General features: G+C 41.5%; 1 protein-coding gene across 5 annotated transcripts in view; it reads left to right on the top strand.

Moving 5' to 3' along the window:
* The window catches only part of LOC139762132 (uncharacterized), a 185,575-nt gene that overhangs the window by 2,770 nt on the left and 164,070 nt on the right, over positions 1-18,735 (top strand). Inside the window, exon 1 of one of the 5 annotated variants that reach the window (XM_071686830.1) lies at positions 5,988-6,138. The exons of 3 other annotated variants lie outside the window; for them this stretch is intronic. In XM_071686830.1, coding sequence (XP_071542931.1) covers positions 6,121-6,138 — 18 coding nt within the window. In that variant the 5' untranslated portion in view covers positions 5,988-6,120. Of the gene's footprint in view, positions 1-5,987; positions 6,139-18,735 lie in introns of those variants that run through there. One more of the 5 variants, XM_071686833.1, reaches the window with a different exon arrangement.

The following is an 18,735-nucleotide window of genomic DNA, read 5'->3' as shown; positions in this document are numbered from 1 at the left end:
ATGCCACATGCTTCTATTGCACATGCCAGTACTGCTTCCCTAAATACCTCTCATTCCTCATCCACTCCCCTCGCTTCATTTACTCTCACCTCTTGCCATTCTACACTCCATCTCAGCTGGTATTTTTTCACACAGGTCTTTTTTAAGCTCACTTAATTTCACTACTTTCTTCTTCCTGACATTGTTTCCTCTTTTTCGACAATCTGTACAAATCTTCGCCTCCACAAGATAGTGATCAGACATCCCACCTGCTGCCCCTCTCAGCACATTTACATCCAAAATTTTCTCTGTTACACGCCTATCAATTGACCATCTTTCCCACTTTCAAACGTATATTTGTGTATGTCCATCTTTTTAACCAGGTATTCCCAATTGATAGTCCTTTATCAGCCCACAACTCCACAAGCTGCGCTCCATTTCTATTCATAACACTGAATACCCCATGAGTACCCAGTTATACCCTCAACTGCCACATTACTCACCTTTGCATCACTAATACCCGGTCTCGTATATCTAAACTGTTGATGCATTCTCTCAGCTACTCCTAAAGTACATGCCTTTCATGATCTTTCTTCTTATGACCAGGTGCATTAAGCACCATTAATCACCCATCTCTCGCAGTTTACTTTCAGTTTTACCCAGCTTAGTCAAGAATTTATTTCCTTATTTTCATTCACACACCCCCTCAACTCCTGCCTCAGGAGTAGACTACTTCCTTACCTCTTGTCCTGTCACCAACCCTTGACTTTACTCCTAAGACATTTCCAAATAATTTTTCCCCTTTGCCCTTGAGCTCTGTAGCACTGAGAGCCAATATATCCAGGTTTCTTTTCAAACATGATACCTATCTCTCCTCTCTTCTCATCTTGGTTACATCCACCTACATTCAGACACCCCAATCTGAGCCTTCGAGAAGAACGAGCTCTTCCCGCTTGAGTCTTCTTCCTGTTTCGTCTTGAAGAAATAGAAATACAAGAGGGGGAGGGTTTCCACGCTCGCTTCCTATCCCCTTTAGTCGCCTTCTATGACACACATGGAATAAGGAGGTAGAATTCTTTCTCCCGTACCCTAAGCATATATATATATTTTTTTTTTTTTTTTTTTTATACTTTGTCGCTGTCTCCCGCGTTTGCGAGGTAGCGCAAGGAAACAGACGAAAGAAATGGCCCAACCCCCCCCCATACACATGTACATACACACGTCCACACACGCAAATATACATACCTACACAGCTTTCCATGGTTTACCCCAGACGCTTCACATGCCTTGCTTCAATCCACTGACAGCACGTCAACCCCTGTATACCACATGACACCAATTCACTCTATTTCTTGCCCTCCTTTCACCCTCCTGCATGTTCAGGCCCCGATCACACAAAATCTTTTTCACTCCATCTTTCCACCTCCAATTTGGTCTCCCTCTTCTCCTCGTTCCCTCCACCTCCGACACATATATCCTCTTGGTCAATCTCTCCTCACTCATTCTCTCCATGTGCCCAAACCATTTCAAAACACCCTCTTCTGCTCTCTCAACCACGCTCTTTTTATTTCCACACATCTCTCTTACCCTTACGTTACTTACTCGATCAAACCACCTCACACCACACATTGTCCTCAAACATCTCATTTCCAGCACATCCATCCTCCTGCGCACATCTCTATCCATAGCCCACGCCTCGCAACCATACAACATTGTTGGAACCACTATTCCCTCAAACATACCCATTTTTGCTTTCCGAGATAATGTTCTCGACTTCCACACATTTTTCAAGGCTCCCAAAATTTTCGCCCCCTCCCCCACCCTATGATCCACTTCCGCTTCCATGGTTCCATCCGCTGACAGATCCACTCCCAGATATCTAAAACACTTCACTTCCTCCAGTTTTTCTCCATTCAAACTCACCTCCCAATTGACTTGACCCTCACCCCTACTGTACCTAATAACCTTGCTCTTATTCACATTTACTCTCAACTTTCTTCTTCCACACACTTTACCAAACTCAGTCACCAGCTTCTGCAGTTTCTCACATGAATCAGCCACCAGCGCTGTATCATCAGCGAACAACAACTGACTCACTTCCCAAGCTCTCTCATCCCCAACAGACTTCATACTTGCCCCTCTTTCCAGGACTCTTGCATTTACCTCCCTTACAACCCCATCCATAAACAAATTAAACAACCATGGAGACATCACACACCCCTGCCGCAAACCTACATTCATATATATATATATATATATATATATATATATATATATATATTTATATATTTATATATGTGTGTGTGTGTGTGTGTGTGTGAAGGCTGGAGATCTCTCAAACATGTTTCATTCAATATGATTGTGCTAATTTACCACTTAACAGTTTCTTGCTGATGTTCTCAACTTGTCTAAGGATTCTTTTATATTGCTCATGTCGATTACCGATAAGTTGGCCAAAGTTCATAGCAGTGGAGGAACCAAATTCAGGTACAAGCCAGTAATACAACACAGTGTTTCGTGACTCATTTTCCATTTTTGAAGTGTAAGGACAGTTCAGTATGGTCTAGGTTTATGTACAAAGACCCAAGATCAAAGGAAAAGTTATTGACCAATGAGGGATGCATACGTGAGGCAGCTGCTCCCTTGTCTGACCAATGAAAGCTGGCCGCATCAGGTCATTATTATTATTATTATCATTATTATTATTATTGTTATTATTATTATTATTATTATTATTATTATTATTATTATTATTATTATTAAAGTTTATAGGACACAGGTTGATAGTCTTACATCTTTTACGTGGTACAACAGTATATCAACTCGTGTGCATAACAAAGGTGCAGGAACATAATTAAAAGACGATCACAACCACTGGGTATGGGTGATAATTGACGATGTGAAAAAAGTCACGTAGAATTAAGGAACCTGGGATGATTGTTTATTATTTTTACAATTATAGGCACTTGGAGGTGATGATAGAGTTGTTCATGGAACGTGGCGCTATCGTCTGGTCTATAGTCTCTGGTTTTGAGACACTCCGTCAGATAATGGTGGAGTGTGTGTGTGCTTTTCGTCCTAGGCACAGAGCTGACACCTGGTATGTACCGGTTGTGAAGCTTGTGTCACCTGCCAGAGGTATGGGTAACCAATCCTCATCCTGGCGATCGCGGTCTGTGCTCGTCTTCCGCGAATTTTCCTGTGGTCAATGTTATGGCGGCTCTGAGACGCGGAAATAGTGTTGCAGTGTCGCTCGTAGGAGTGTCTGCAGTGACTCGTTGTTTGTATCCTGTCTGCAGTCTCAGGTGGGCTTGCTGCTGCGTGACGTCACGAGTTCTCGTCTTGCTTTCGCTTGGATGGGTCAGACGTTGAACGCTCGGTAATACAAGGTCGTCAGTCTGCAGTTTCATACTCTGAAATTTCCCCTTAATGTAGAGGGCCTCAAGTATCTGAACGCGTCTAGGGTTAGGTGTAGTGTCGCTGGTCTTGGTGCTGTGTTGTTTTTAAGCAAGTGGTTGTCTTGTGTGTTTCCCTCGCTACCATCTTTTCAGGTTCTTGCGAATACAAGAACAGATTTTCATGTTTAAATGGCCATTATTAACCAGGACTTGAGTCACCCGGTCTAGTTCTTAAGTGGTGGATGTCCACGACGAGCAGTGGGATAGGGGTATTCTCACGTATGCATTTATATTTAGTCTTTATACCGCTGGGGGCGCTCACTCTTGCCGTTGAGACAGTTAGTGTCCGGGATTGATGGCTTGAACGTAAACAGTAGTGTCAGTGGTCGTTCGATTTCTTTAATGAAATATCTAGGTAAGGGAGGGAACCATTGGTGCTGTTTTCTATCATGATGTCGAGGCCTGACTTTTCGATAAACCTCCACGTTAACTCCTGCAGCTCCTCCATGTCTCGAACTCGAAGGATGGTATCGTCCACGGATGGACAGTAAACTGGGGGCTTCTCGATTTCTTCCAAAACCATCTCGACATTACCCGGGTAGAAGTTTGCGAAGAACACTCCACTCCCAATGGGGAACCCATGGTGATGCCGTCTGTCTGGAGGTACATCCCTCCACGGGGACATACGAATGAGCCTCCTTGGCACACTGCTGGGGGAGGATTTTGAGGGTCGATTATGTGACATCCAGTGTGGGAGTGTCACACATTGTTACTATAATTCTACCACTCATGCCATTCCCATCTATGATATTACAATAATTCCATTACTTATTCTATCCTTTATGATGGTACTATAATTCCATCACATGTACCCATTCTGTCCTCATGTGATGGTACTATAATTCCATCACTTATACTCATCCTATCTTCTATGATAGCACTATGATTTCACTCGTACTTTCCCATCTCCTATGATGGTACTATAATGCCATCACTCATACCCATCCTATCTTCTATGATGGTGCTATAATTCCATTACCCATACTTTTCTCTTCTCCAACGACGATGATATAATTCCACCACTTAATACAATAAACACATACTTGGTATCACCGTGACATATAATCTGTCTTGAGAAATCCACACCGCACAAATCTCCAAGCCTTCAGATGCCAACAGTTCCTTTTGTAAACAGTTCCTCCGATTATACAGTTGTTTCGTCGTGGTATGGAGTACTGCTCTCACATCTCGAGATTCCAGCTGTACACATTCAGTGGAGCCTAAACTTTACCGGTAATCCATCTTGATTCTTCCAATCTGACCGATTTCGAAACCTGACCCACTTGTCCAATACCATATTTATTGTTTTCTTGCCCTCTTGTATTGGTATTACTTTTGTTTCTACTCTTGGGAAGTAAAGCTTTTGCTACCCCATCGTTAGCTAGAGCAAGATAAGTAACATGAATATTTTGTAGCCCATGGCAGTCACGGATGTTCATATAATATTTTTTCTTCCTGCGCTAACTTTAAAACGTTTTCCTTTCTTAGGTTTTTCCCAGCTGTTACGACCTGACCATTCTTAAAGGAAAACTTCATTACCACAGCACGCAAGCAATTTTCCTCCTACCTTTCCTTTCTTTAAACCTGTTGCAATCTGAAGAGTTTGTCGTAATGTGAGCATTAGTTCAAGGTTGAGCCTTAAACATGAAAACGTTGATATTGTATTTTCGTTTTCTAGGCCTGGGATAGCATGAAGCAATACTAAATTACTGGGCTTTCCTGCCCTTGGCATCTCATGAATATGTCCAACGTCCTAATTCTCACCATCTTCGTGGGAGAACTGCAGCAGCGATCACTGTAGCATTGAAGGCTTCCTGCCTCACAGCTGCCACCATACTAACAGTGACACTGATTGACACAATGAGTGGTACCTTCTGGTTCGTCCACACTGTGCACTGAGGTCTGATCAATATGAAGCTGCCCACAAGACCCATCTCGCGCAAGAGACATCCGCAAAGCGGCTTCAATCACCGTTGTTTACGATGTTGTCCAGAACAAGAAATCCATACAGGTCGATGCATTCATGGACAAACGAAAGAAATTAAACACATTTCAGACCTCGGAATACTTATGTACTGTATAAAGATTTGAATAAAAAAAACTGAAAAATCCGTACCATAGATAAACTGACGATGGCAGGTGTAGTGTGAGATAACTTCAATCACATCATTTCGCATGATAACATGATTCCAGTAAAAGGGAGATAAGTCAAACGTATTTTCAGGAATAGATATAAATAATCTACACTTGAAAATGAATGTACAATACGTCAATGTTTACACCACTGGAAGTCGTTCTCTTGTTTGTCATGGCTCATGGTGCGGTGGATGAGTGGGCAGCTATGTCAAATCGTATACCATTAATTCCTCTAAATTGCACTACAAATGATGTAGATATCAGTGTAGATATTATTATTATACTATTTATAGTTGTACTTATATCTAATCTTTATACTTTCCAAATTTACGAAAGATACCCTCGTTATTGTGTTGTCATGATGATGCTATCTGGCAACTCGCCGAACTCACGTGGGACAACCCAAACTGAGTCAGTACTCAGTAGACCTCTGGTGGTCTGAGGTGTGGGTTTGTTATACCATTACTACGGTTGTGGAAGTCGTCCAGGCTGTACATCATATTTGGATCTCAAGGTTTTTTATAAGTTGAAATCAGACACACCGGAAATGGAGTCAGAGAAACAGGTGAACGTGCTGTTATTTTGTAGTTTCATTATATTTCTTGAACGTGGCCATCAGTCTACTGTGTGAAGCCTAAGGCAGATGTCTGTTTGTGGATGTCCATGTCATCGATGGGTTGACCTTTACACTTTGATTCGTTAATAATGGTGTTGGAGCACATCATGCATTCATTATTTTCCGCCTTTATTTTCCGCATTTCTAGTCCTTGTATATTAGTTTCATTATTTCTGTAACTTTTCAAGCTAGGAGTATAATCATTTGAAATAGATATTTTTGTAACTGCTGATTACACAGTGTATAATTACTCTGTTGTATGTGTTGATTTTTTTTTGTGTGTGTGTCTGTATAGAGTTCGATTTGTTGCCCAGTTCATGGATTATGGATTGCTTGTTTAAACTTTTTTGATAAGCATATTTAAGGGACGCACCTTGATTCAATAAGGCGCTAGCGACAAGAGCTTTTTTCCGGAACTATAATATCGGTTGTGAATTTAATCGTATCTAGGTAATATCCCATTTGTACTAAGTGTATATGCGTTTGAAGAAAGTATTCACGGCTGCCGTTCCATTTGTGAGGCAATAGTTTGAGAGGATAATGGTTACCAATATGTGCACTTAAAACACCCGTTACTTCCTTATCAGTTGGTAAATAATCACGTCTGCTGCAAAAGCTCATGGAACCCATTATTTCGTTCCTTGTGCTACTATACATAGAGGCACACGGCTCTATAATTGTTATTCATAACTAGTGTATTATAGCCGTTACTAGATTTCACTCATGTACACAACTCTCAAAATCCATTGTGCCGTAGCTGACGCTATGATTATTCTAGTTCCGCTCATTGTGCCATTTTGATTTATGATAGTATTGTGGTTTTCTTGAGAAACCTTTCTGTTATCACCAGTTCATGTGGCTTTCGCCATAGCAATGATTTTAATATTTCTTTCCGTTATTACCTCGGTGATTTCTGTTGATGAAGGTAATTAAATGTATAGCATGCTACCAAGAAGCTCTCTCTCTCTCTCTCTCTCTCTCTCTCTCTCTCTCTCTCTCTCTCTCTCTCTCTCTCTCTCTCTCCGGGTCGTAATCCATTCTGAGAGACTGCCGTGTATTCGAGCAAGGTAGATTCATGGTCAGCTCAAAAGGCCCGTCATGGCTTCCTAGAACAGCTCCTTGGTATGAAGTACGGATTCTTGAACGAATCGGTTAATTCGTAGACTTAAGATCCTACACTTTTTTCAAGGTTATATTAATCTTCAAGTGGGGTGTAATGGCCCTGAGACCGAAGTAAATGTTATAAACCATTACCGAAAAAAATTTATGTGCTGACATGCTGTGCGCGTGCTTATGATTATTGAGTAAACTTGGAATTCCTCACCAAGAAGTTCACAGCAATACCGGCATCTGACTTGCTGTAACTCGGCGACTGGACATGGTCTGAACTCGATAGGATTTAACTTGTTCCCACATTGGCGATTGGATTCACTCTAGAATGGGATCATGGTGTGCATATTTTATGTTGGTGTACGTCAAAAATTACCTTTGATAGAAGGTTTTGTTTGTTGTTGATATTGAATTACATGATATTGTATGTCATAGGAGATAATACATTGGCATGTTATTGTGTATGTTGTCAGGTGCAGCGGTAGTTGTGTGGTGGATGTGGAGGCACTGCCGCCATTGTCGTACCATTCTGATGGTAATGACGGATGTTATCAGTGTTATATGTAAATGATAGTTGTATTGCTGCATTGTTACTCCGTATTTACATAATCTAGTAATTTTCATTACCACACAGTGGAACGCAACGGTTCTTGTCCGCTTTGGGAAAGTAGTGTGACATCTTTTTGATGCAAGGCTGCGCTACACATGATCATAGCGCAGTGTTGTTCATTCTTGCCTTTGATAAATGGCTCTCATAACCTGTCTAAAATTCGAAATGCATCTTGTAATATATAATGATATAATGTACATCTTACAGTCAGTGCAGGGGAACATCCTGTAGCATGTACAATGCCAGTTTCTCTGGCAGTGTTAGGTCTTATTTGATGGGTTGGTATATATGTTAAATGTTAACTGTGTACGTTTTAAAGCTGACCCATGTACAGAGAACACAGTGGTAAAGTTACGGCAGAGCCATGTGAATTCTACTTAGGTGTATCCTAGTGCTGTCTTCCACGTTGTACATCACTTAAAGGAAGCGATTAGTTTAAGTCGTGTCTGGGAATGCAGACGCGTTAGTGAGGCCCACGAGCGTGCAAATCGACCAGTGACAATCATGTCGTGTCCGGCTGTGAATGCTTCACGCTGGCTTGCCTGATCCTTTGGCATTCTTGGGAAGAACGTCACAGTTGGTTGTGACTGGACGAGAGTTTACTCGACAGCTTCAGGCACAGTGTATGGCTTCATTGGTTCTTGCACTGAAATATCTAGTTCAGTCATCTGTTTGTTATTCTGGCTTGTGTCCTTGTTTTCTTGTTAGCATTTGTATAGTTGTTGGGCGGTGGACGTAATGGGTACTGACGTATGGGAGGTCACTTGGCCAAGTATCCATTTTTTATTGTGTTCCCACATGACAGTTGATGTAATAAGGGATAGCGAAGGGTATATATATATATATATATATATATATATATATATATATATATATATATATATATATATATGTGTGTGTGTGTGTGTGTGTGGAAATCGTGTATTACCGAGGATCTTTCTGAAGTCCCCTGCATCCGAAGGCTACGCTACTTCCGGTAGCAGGGACTATAGAGCCTTCAAGTAGACTCTTCTACCAAAGGTAGCTTTTCACTCGTGGTGTAATTTCGATCAGGCAGAGTCAGGTACCACTTGACTCATAGGAATATATATATATATATATATATATATATATATATATATATATATATATATATATATATATACACACACACACACACACACACACACACACATGTACATATTCATACTTGGTCGCCTTCATCCATTCCCGACGCAACACCATCCCACATGCAACAACACAAATCCATGAAGGGAAAGAAAAAAGAACGAAGAACGTGCATTCTCTCAACCACACGTGATCGCCATCCCCTGCGTCAGCGAGGTAGCGACAGGAAACAGACGAAGAAAGGCCACATCCGCTCACACTCCATCTTTAACTGTCATGTGTATTGCACTGAAACCACAGCTCCCTATCCTCATCGTTCCAGTTCAGTGTGGTCCGAGCACGCCTCTCACCCTCCTGCATGTTCAGGCCCCGATCGCTCAAAATCTTTTTCGCTCCATTCTTCCACCTCCCGCTTCTCGTTCCCTCCACCTCTGACACATGTATCCTCTTTGTCGACCTTGCCTCACTCATTCACTCCATATGTCCACACCATTTCAACACACTCCTGGTCATTGCTTACTCGACCAAACCACCTCACACCACGTAATGTCCTCACACATTTCAATTCCGACATATCCACCCTCCTACGTACAACCCTGTCTTTATGTAGCCTATGCCTCGCAACAACTTTCGTTGTAAATAAGTCTGGTACATGTAATTTTTTTTTTCCTGAAATCTGTTATCATCTTTAGTTTTCTATATATTCAGGAGCAGATAATTTGTTTTACATTACTCTACAAAGCAACTAACCTGTGCAATATAATCATTACAATTATAATTACAGTTTTCCTGTCACTACTGTATCATCAGCATATTTTAAATTACGTAGTGCGGTTGCTAAAAAACACTTCTACAGTCGTCAGTATACAGACTGAACAAAGTGGAGGACATAACGCATCCCTGGGGTGCACCTGTATTGGTAAGAAAATGTTGAACTTAGCCTTATCTATCTTGGTATACTGTGGCCTCTGTTAAAAAGCTGAGAATCCATTTCAGTAAGTTACAGTTTACATCCATCCCAGGTAATTTATTTAGCACGATGTGTTGCTGTATTGTATTAAAGGCAGAGCTTAGATCAGTGTATAAGAATCTTGCTTGTGAGTTGTGTCTGTCCTAATGTTTGCTAATCTCATTCTTAAAAGCCAAACTTACATCCTGCACTTTCCTATTTTTACAATACGCAAACTCGGTGTTATCTCTGAAATTATTTATGCTATTACACAAATAGTTTCTCATAATGTCTTCAAGAAATTTCATAATATTTGACGTTAAAACAATAGGTCTAAAATCGTTTAACACAAGGAAATGAGATTTTGGCAGTTAGCTTTATTTCTGGCATTTTCCGTATGTCAGGCACAGCCTCTTGATCTAGTGAGTCCTGAAATAGTAGCCGAAGTATGGGTGGTGCCAGTTGTTCAGCAACACTGTGCCTTATCTGGCACTCCGTCTGGTCCCGTGACCTTTCCAGGTCTAATAAGCTTCAGGGTCTGCAGTACATGTTCGTACGAATATCACGATTCTTTCATGATTTCTCTCTCGAACAACTGACTTGACATTACTGCACTCTGCCAGAAAAGAATTATCATTCACATATGTATCAATGTTTTCTGACTTAAGCACGTTAAGAACTTTACTATAACCAGGTACTGTTTTTAATCCTTTCCATGCATCTTTCACAAGATGTGTTCTAAATAACCCCTCAACCTTTTTGTGAGCTTTCTGAATCCTGTATTTTCTTGTTTCATTGTATTTATATTAATGTTAATTGAGCTGTCTCCATTTTGTATGGTTCTACATTTTTCATTGAGCACATTTTTCAGTTCTTTGCCTACTTACCCAACGCTTGTTTAGGGTAGACTTAGAGATATGTGTGGATGTGGATGTCGTCCAGATGGTCAGAAACGACTAGGCGAAACCTCATGTGGACCAGTACCTCCCGCTGGTTTTACTTGTTGGTAGAGGAGCCGCCTTGTGTTGACGGTGAGGTTGGCATGCTCCCACGGCGCTATATTTGCAGTCGGCACCTGGTGCTGGTCAGATGGCACGAGAAATGGAAGCAAGAAGACCAGTGGGGCGGACGTTGTTGTTCAAATGCTCGAACAAGAACTGCTGCCACAGGTTTGATGTTCCAGTCCTGGCCTTCCTGATGTCGTGGGGAAAGTGTTAGGTGGTTCAAGGACGAAAGTGGAGAGGAGGCGTACTTGTCTGAACTTCCATGTGTGGCATCCCAGTGCACCTTGGAGCTCCAAGACATTCGCAAAGCACTCTGCTATGCGTCCAATCTCTTCAAGGTTGTATTACCGGCCGATGCACATATTTGTCAACCATGGTCTGTTTACGATATGACGAGGGTCGTTCACGCTGTTAATAAGGATATCGTGTCGGGGTCGCAGTACGAGTAGGTACTTAAGGAACTTAACTTTGTATAAATACAAATCAAAGTTGCAAACTTAGGATTTTGAAATTATGGTAAAGATAGTCACGGCATTTTTAACAAAAAATTTTTTAACAAAGGAAAACTTGTCTCCACTGTAGGCGAATTCAAGAGCAACTTGAACTCGCTCAGCCAAAGATTGTGCATTGTTGGACAAATATCACATGCATAATCGTCATCATAGAGAGTATTCAAGATTGCTTGTGCTTGGTGCTGATGATAAGATATCATTGGTCAGAATATTGAATTGAACGGGGCCAAGCACACATCCTTGTGACGCGCCATTCTCTACGACAAGAATGACCACATAGACTGAAGGCTTTGAATTTAGCATGAGAGAAACAGTTCTGTTAGCAAGGAAGATTTGATAAGGATTGGTAAATTACCTCTGAAGCGTAATGCATGAAGGTTCATAAGGTGTTCGTCTCGTCAGGTATGTCCAGAACTAAAACAAAATATTTCTTTTGTGGCACAAGTTCCTGAAATGTGTTCTTGATTCATTAAGTGGTCTACTGTGCCATGTATTTACGAAAGCCACATTGTCAATCAGTCAACAGTTTGTTTTCTTAATGGAAGAGAAAAAGGTGCTTTTTGCTTCCAATTTTCTATTCCCATACAGAGAAAATTAGTCAGCGATGTTTTCGTAAGGAGCTACGGCTTTTTGGCGATAGGGTTCTTTGTTTCCAAGAATACTGCAACCAAATATAACTTGTAAGTAAAAGTTTCTAAAATGTCATATTCGAGCTTCGTTAAATGGTTTAATGCGTTTAATGTATTTCCGTTGGCCACGTATTTCCGTTGGCCACCTTTTTGATAACGATAAAAGAAATTGACAGCAAGAGAACGAGCAGCCTTTTGTTTACCATTTTAGTAGCACCAGGCTGGAAACGTCTTCGACGTCCAAATCTCATGGCACAACGCAGTCAGGTTGTCATGATTAAAAGCCATGGATCATCGTGTGTGACATTTAGGGGACCAGCCATACTGCCTTTACAGGATTTCTGGGCAAATGTGAATTTTCTGTCATAATCAGTAAGTTGTGTGGCAGAGTCGATCCACCTGATGCCTTGATAACTTGGGTCGAAAATTAGCCTATCTGGCGGTGCGGACCAAACGCTTGGTGATGATGTCCGACGAGGGTGGGATTCTGACGCAGCTTTTCCTGTGAGCGGAGTGTACTGGTTGTTAGTAAAGACAGCTTTGCTTGTATTCTTTTGCTTTGGTTATTATTCTCCTGTGAACGCTTTAGTAAGGTGTAGCATTGCAGTCTGGTGGATCTTTGTGAAAAATTCTGTATCTCTTATTGCGTCCACTCGGAGCGTTGCGGTACTCTCGTGTCTAGATCGGTGTTCCGTGCTGATTGCAGCAGTTTTAAGAACAGAAGCCTCAGCGGCTAAAACACATACGGGCGACGCATCCCCTATATTGTTAACCGTGGCGATCTTGAGAGAGAGACCTGAAGTCTGCTTCCTTATAATGGGTGGAGATTAAAGTCGTGACGGGGTTGCTTGTACGTAAAATCTAGATCGGCAAGTGGTCACGACGCAAGGAATCCTCGTGAATATCCCGTGTGACGTCATTTGGTTATACCTGGCGAGGAGGAAGACTGGTTGTTGATGTTGCATGGAGGAGTTTTCACGAGTGGCGCTGACGTCGCCCTGTGGCGAGTTGAATATCATATCAACCATCTTATCATTCGCCTTTAAACTTTAAACTTCCTGTTGTTAGTGGTAAGGACTGAAGTGGTTTTTTTTTTCTTTTTTTTGCTAAGTAACTGGGGAGGGGGGGGGGGTACTCAATCATAAGATAACATTCTTGCAGGAATTCATGGAGAGTGCTTCGGTACAACGGACGCAGTGATATTAGGCCCATGGAATTTCATGAGTCTGAGAAGACAACCTGAGTGAGACACTTGTTTCACCTTAATTACATGATCAATTGCCAGTTTATATACTTGTTCTACTACGTCAGTATTACCATCAGTCGCCTCCTTACTTCGCTAATGAGGAGGGAAGCGATCCCTGCGCGCCCAGTTTTACAAACCGAGAATTTTCTGGTTGGGGATTATGCTTGCTGGGTTAGATATGCCATTGTACGTACCCACCTAAGGAGGAGTCCATAGTGTTCCCGGGAGCCCCAGGAGTAAAAGCCTCGTATGAGCTGCCTGGGAAGAAGCCGTTGATCTGCCAGTAAGTGATTTTTACGGACGACGCTATTGTACCTTAGACTGAGGTCCGCCACAGACGTGTCTTTGCAAAGCTAATCCTGGCAAATCACCACACAGGTGGGTTGCATATGTGATCTGTGATAACGGTAACACGAAGTAAATATATATATATATATATATATATATATATATATATATATATATATATATATATATATATATAAAAGAGAGAGAGAGGTAGGTAGGTGTAGGTGAAGAAAAAGATGGCAAATGAGAATTGGGATAAGCTGTTATCATTAAACCTCTGGGAGAATTAGATGATTTTTGGAAGGAGTTTGATTGTTTGCTATAAACAAGAGAAGAAATGGGAACATCGGTGAGGTGAAGTAGAGAAAGTGGTAGCAAGTAGTGTTGAAGTGAGGAGATGGATTGAGTATTTTGAATGTTGAAAGTTTCTTGATTGTAGGTTGGCAGATATAAGGTGTCTTGGTCGGGGTAGTATGCACAGTGATAGAATAATAAAGAGTGGTTTGGTGAAGGAAAGTGGCGAAAGCCTTACGTAAGATGAAATGTGGCAAGGTGGCTGGAATGGACGGTATTTTAGTCGAATTTCTTAAGGAAAGGAATGACTGTGTTGTTGATTGGTTATTAAGATTTTCTATGTATGTTTGGATCATGGTGAGGTGTCTGAAGACTGGCGGAATGCATGTATAGTGCCATTCTATGAGTGCTGGGGAGTTAAATGTGAGTGTTCAAACTACAGAGGTGTAAGCCTATTGAGTGTACCTGGTAAGTTGTATGGGAGAACAGTGAATGAGAGGTTGAAGGCATGTACATAGAGCATCAGACTGGGAGGAGCAGTGTGGTTTCAGAAGGGGAAGTGGATGTGTGGATCAGGGGATTGCTTTAAAGAATGCGAGGGAAATACTTAAGAGAATCAGGAATGATTTGTGTGGCATCTATGGATCTAGAGAAAGCATGTGATAGGGTTGATGGAGATGCCTTGAGAAGTTGTGAAGGATATACGGTGTGGGAAGAAAGTTCTAAGAAGCAGTGAGAAGTTTATTGAGAAGTTTGATATCAAGGATGTAAAGCATGTGTACGATTGGGAAGAGAGGAGAGTAAGTGGGTCTAAGTGAAGATTGGTCTGTGGCAGGAGTGTGTGATGTCACCCTAACAATTTGATTTTATTTTGGATGGGGTGGAGAGAAGGGCGAGTATGTAGTCTCTAAGGGATGAGAAGGCCTAGGAAATGAGTCGGTTGTTGTTCGTTGATGATCCAGCATTGGTGGCAGATTAGATTGAGAAACTTCAAAAGTTGGTGACTGAGTTTGGAAGAGTGTGTGAAAGGGGGAAGTTAACAGGAAATGTGAGTAGCGGTGTAGCGGTTAACGCTCCTAAACGTGATGCATTCATGGGCCGCCCATGGTGGACCACATGTGTTCGAATACTGATTGCGGTAGTCGGTCCACAGTCAACCCAGCTGTTCATCCACCTCTCGTGAAAGATCGATAGAATGGGTACTTGGCTCAGCGTTGATAAGATGGCCTTGATTAGGGCCTTATTTACCTTTGCAGTCCACATCGAGGCTTGGCCTTCATATAATCTTGAAAGGTTAGAGAAGAGAGAGAGAAAAAATGTTCTGAATGAAGTGTTAGACATTTATTTATATACAGGATTAGTAAGTAGTTAGGAAAGACATGAAGGTATATAGATTTCCAAAACTCCACGTTGTAGTTAGGTAAAGAAATAGGTATGACAACGGCCGGCCAAACCTTCAGTTGCCAACGGCCACACTGAAATCATGTGACGCAGGCTGACTCATGGCGGGGGCACATAAGCCGCCAGCCCTTGGACCAAGCCAAAGTAGAATATACCGAAAAGTTGAAGTGAAAATATGCTGTGGCGTAGGGCAGTTGGGTCAGGTGTTTAGGTCAGAATTATTGATAAGTCGGGATGCTTTGGGTCCGACTCTTATTTAGTGTCAAGTTAGAAGTGTCTTAGAAGTGAGAGCATTCGGTATGCAAGGGCACACTATCAGTCGATTTTTCGGAGCAGCTGACAAGAAGAGTATGTAAAGCATTAGGATATGTTACCCAGTTTCTCAAGAGGTAACTTACCTATATGAGTATTGTAGGGTTCCCAAGATAGGTTAGACCAGGCGGGTTACAACCTTTTATATGGCACGAGCTCTTACTTCATTGTTGGTGGTATTCACGTAACCTCTGTAAGGTTGTATTTATTGAAAGTACCAGAACGTAGAGTAATGGGTATTTAATGATCTTAACACAACGATAGAATGATTTCTTTGGTTCATATTTTCAGCTTAACGCTTGCTACACAGCCATACCATATTCTTATTAAAAGTTGTACAACATCATGATAACCGAATCGTAAACTCGAGCGCTGAAATAAACGTTGCCAGCTTTCGTGTTGCAGACGAGATTCCTCCGGATGTAGAGTGGATGACGCAACCGTCACACGGTTACGGGAAATACAGACCAGCGCCACAGTAGTGGAAAGACTGGACCTAAACCTGGAGAAAATATTTAGCTTTCCTTTGAGAGAGAAATTTTTGTGTTACTCATAGCTTAAAGCCACAGCGTGAAGGGACGGATGTACGCAAGCGGTCCATTTGAAATGTGTGTGTGTGTGTGTCCCGTAAACCCCAGGCGTACCCAAGGTTGAGAATTCCGGGGTTAGACGTTACACTGATACGAAGTCTATATATTGTTTTGAGTGGTGGAATCAGAGAGACGTGAAAGGAGACGGGAAAGTTGTAAGGGTTGTAATAAGGGAGAGGCAGAATTGGGGTTTAGGAAGTGATGAAGTTAACCTGGTAACATCTGTTCGACTGGGGAATTCTGAGCGAGGAAGTTGTTTGGAGACGAGACGCAGTTTGATCAAAGGAGGATGAAGGGATTTGAGAGAAGGGAAATCGTTCCTGAAAAGGAAATAGAGTATGGGGGTTGGTGAGGGATCCCTGTACGGAATGCTAAGAGAGACATGCTGACAGGGAAAAATATAATGAAAGTCGGCATTAGATTTTTTTTTTCATTTGCCCGAAAATGGAATGCGTCATCTTTATTATGCTGATGTTATTTATATGTTGTAATAAAGTAACAATGTACGTGTCTTTATACTACACTTCTGTACTGTGTATAAATACATGTCTTACCTAGTTCTGGTCTACAAATATGACTACTTAACGTTTTCATCACGTTATACTAACATGGAAGGTACGTCTTCTTAATGTTATGTTACAGACTAGGCTTGCTTGTTCGTACGAAGGAGACGAGCATTGCTCGTTAGTGCGAAGGAGACGAGGCTTGCTTGTTTATATGAAGGAGACAGGGCTTGTTAGGACGAAGGAGACGATGCATACTTGTTAATACGAAGGAGACGAGGCTTGCTTGTTAGTACGTAGGAGCTTGTGTTTTTAGTCATGTATTGAACTCTCTCAAACTTGCCTACGTGTTGGCATCTGTAGCCTTGTTTGCGAACTTCTTCCATTTGTCCGCCAGTGTTTCCAAACTGTCATTTACCTTTTTATCTTTTGAACCTAAATGTCTTTAATTTGAATGTGATATATGTTCACTCCGGTATGTTTTCTTTCGGATAGTTATTCTTTGTACTTTTGTCTCCCAAATTAAGTCCCACTTTGTGTATTTTTATCAAATTGAACCTCGACATCTTTTTAGAGAATAGAAAAGACATCTAACAGTAACAGACCACCGGTTCGTTCCCAGGCTGAGACATATCAGAAACCCACAGCTCTAGTTTTCTTAGTCTTAGTATTAAGATTTTTAGTCTCTAGACATTAGCAACCATCTTAAAACGCCTCTCATGAGTTCTGATAACATGGAAAATGTTACTGGTATTTGTGGCCGACTGACTGACCTTGACAGAAAGTCAATATCTAAAGGTAATTTTTATCTCAAAATCCTCCTCTGTGTTACAATGATAGCTTTAAGCCTAACCAAGATGAATACATTTGCTTGTGAGGTAGAATGTAACAGATATAAAATTGAATTTTTATGGTTTTGCCGGGTAAACAGAATACGCAGTGCAATGACTTGAATGAAGTGCGCTTGTGATGTATGTTTCTTCGTTTTCAACAATCTTTGTTGATCTTCATGGAATAAATCATTTACAGTGTATGGTAAAGGCCCTGGTGAACGAGAACCAGACAGGATTCTGTGCCACTGGTGCAGATGTGCAACTGACACATCAGGGGCATCATGGAAGTCATAGAATGCTAGTGCTCACGAGAGATTCATTATGACAGGCCTGGAGTTGGCTGGCTAGGCTTACAGAAGTGCATGAGTTGGTAGGGTGTCCAACAGCTGGACGGGAAGAGCATTATTAATTGTCAACTGGTGTGTGGGTCAGGCAGGAGAACATTCATGCGGTGTAGCATGTGATCAAGATGTCTAAAGACACTTAAGTTCAAGGCTGAAGACCTGATGAATGACCTCACCAGAGTCATGATGTCACCTCAGGTACAGAAACACATTTGTAGCCACGATGAGGCTGGTCAGATGTTCACTGCATCTTATGGAAATCCCAAGAGTGACACTAGGATAGATACATGTCCAGGATGAAGGTTCACCTCTGGATGTGAAGGAGGTTAAGAACCCCCCCCCCCCCCCAAGTTAAATGACATTAACGTTCCAACACATCGGTCAAACGTTGATGTTGTATGCCTGAACTTCATTAGTTATAGGTTTAGCAATAAATTTACATCGCAAAACTCTGTACAACAGAGAAATTCTTATAGTTTAGTCATTAACTGTATGGTAATACGAAAAGATCCTGCTTATTGTTATGAGAAGAATGTTCTTCATCCTATTGACTTTTAGATGCAATTCCCTACATATGTCAGATGAGGACAATGACGAGAGTTACTACATTGAGAAGTTTAGGCAAGTCTCATGCTAAAAAAAAGTGTGTGTTTGTTAGTGGAATGGGTAGGAGTGGGGGAATATTAACTTATCATCAAATACCGCAGAACTTTCAACACTTTTAATTTTGCTGAAAAATGAGTGGGACAAACATTTTGTTGCTGGTTCCATCACCTCCAAAAGTAGGACATTAACTATCACTCTGTAACATTGT

The sequence above is a fragment of the Panulirus ornatus genome, chromosome 3, assembly GCF_036320965.1.
Source record: "Panulirus ornatus isolate Po-2019 chromosome 3, ASM3632096v1, whole genome shotgun sequence".
Lineage (NCBI taxonomy): Eukaryota > Metazoa > Arthropoda > Malacostraca > Decapoda > Palinuridae > Panulirus > Panulirus ornatus.
This window is presented reverse-complemented; position numbering and strand designations above follow the sequence as displayed.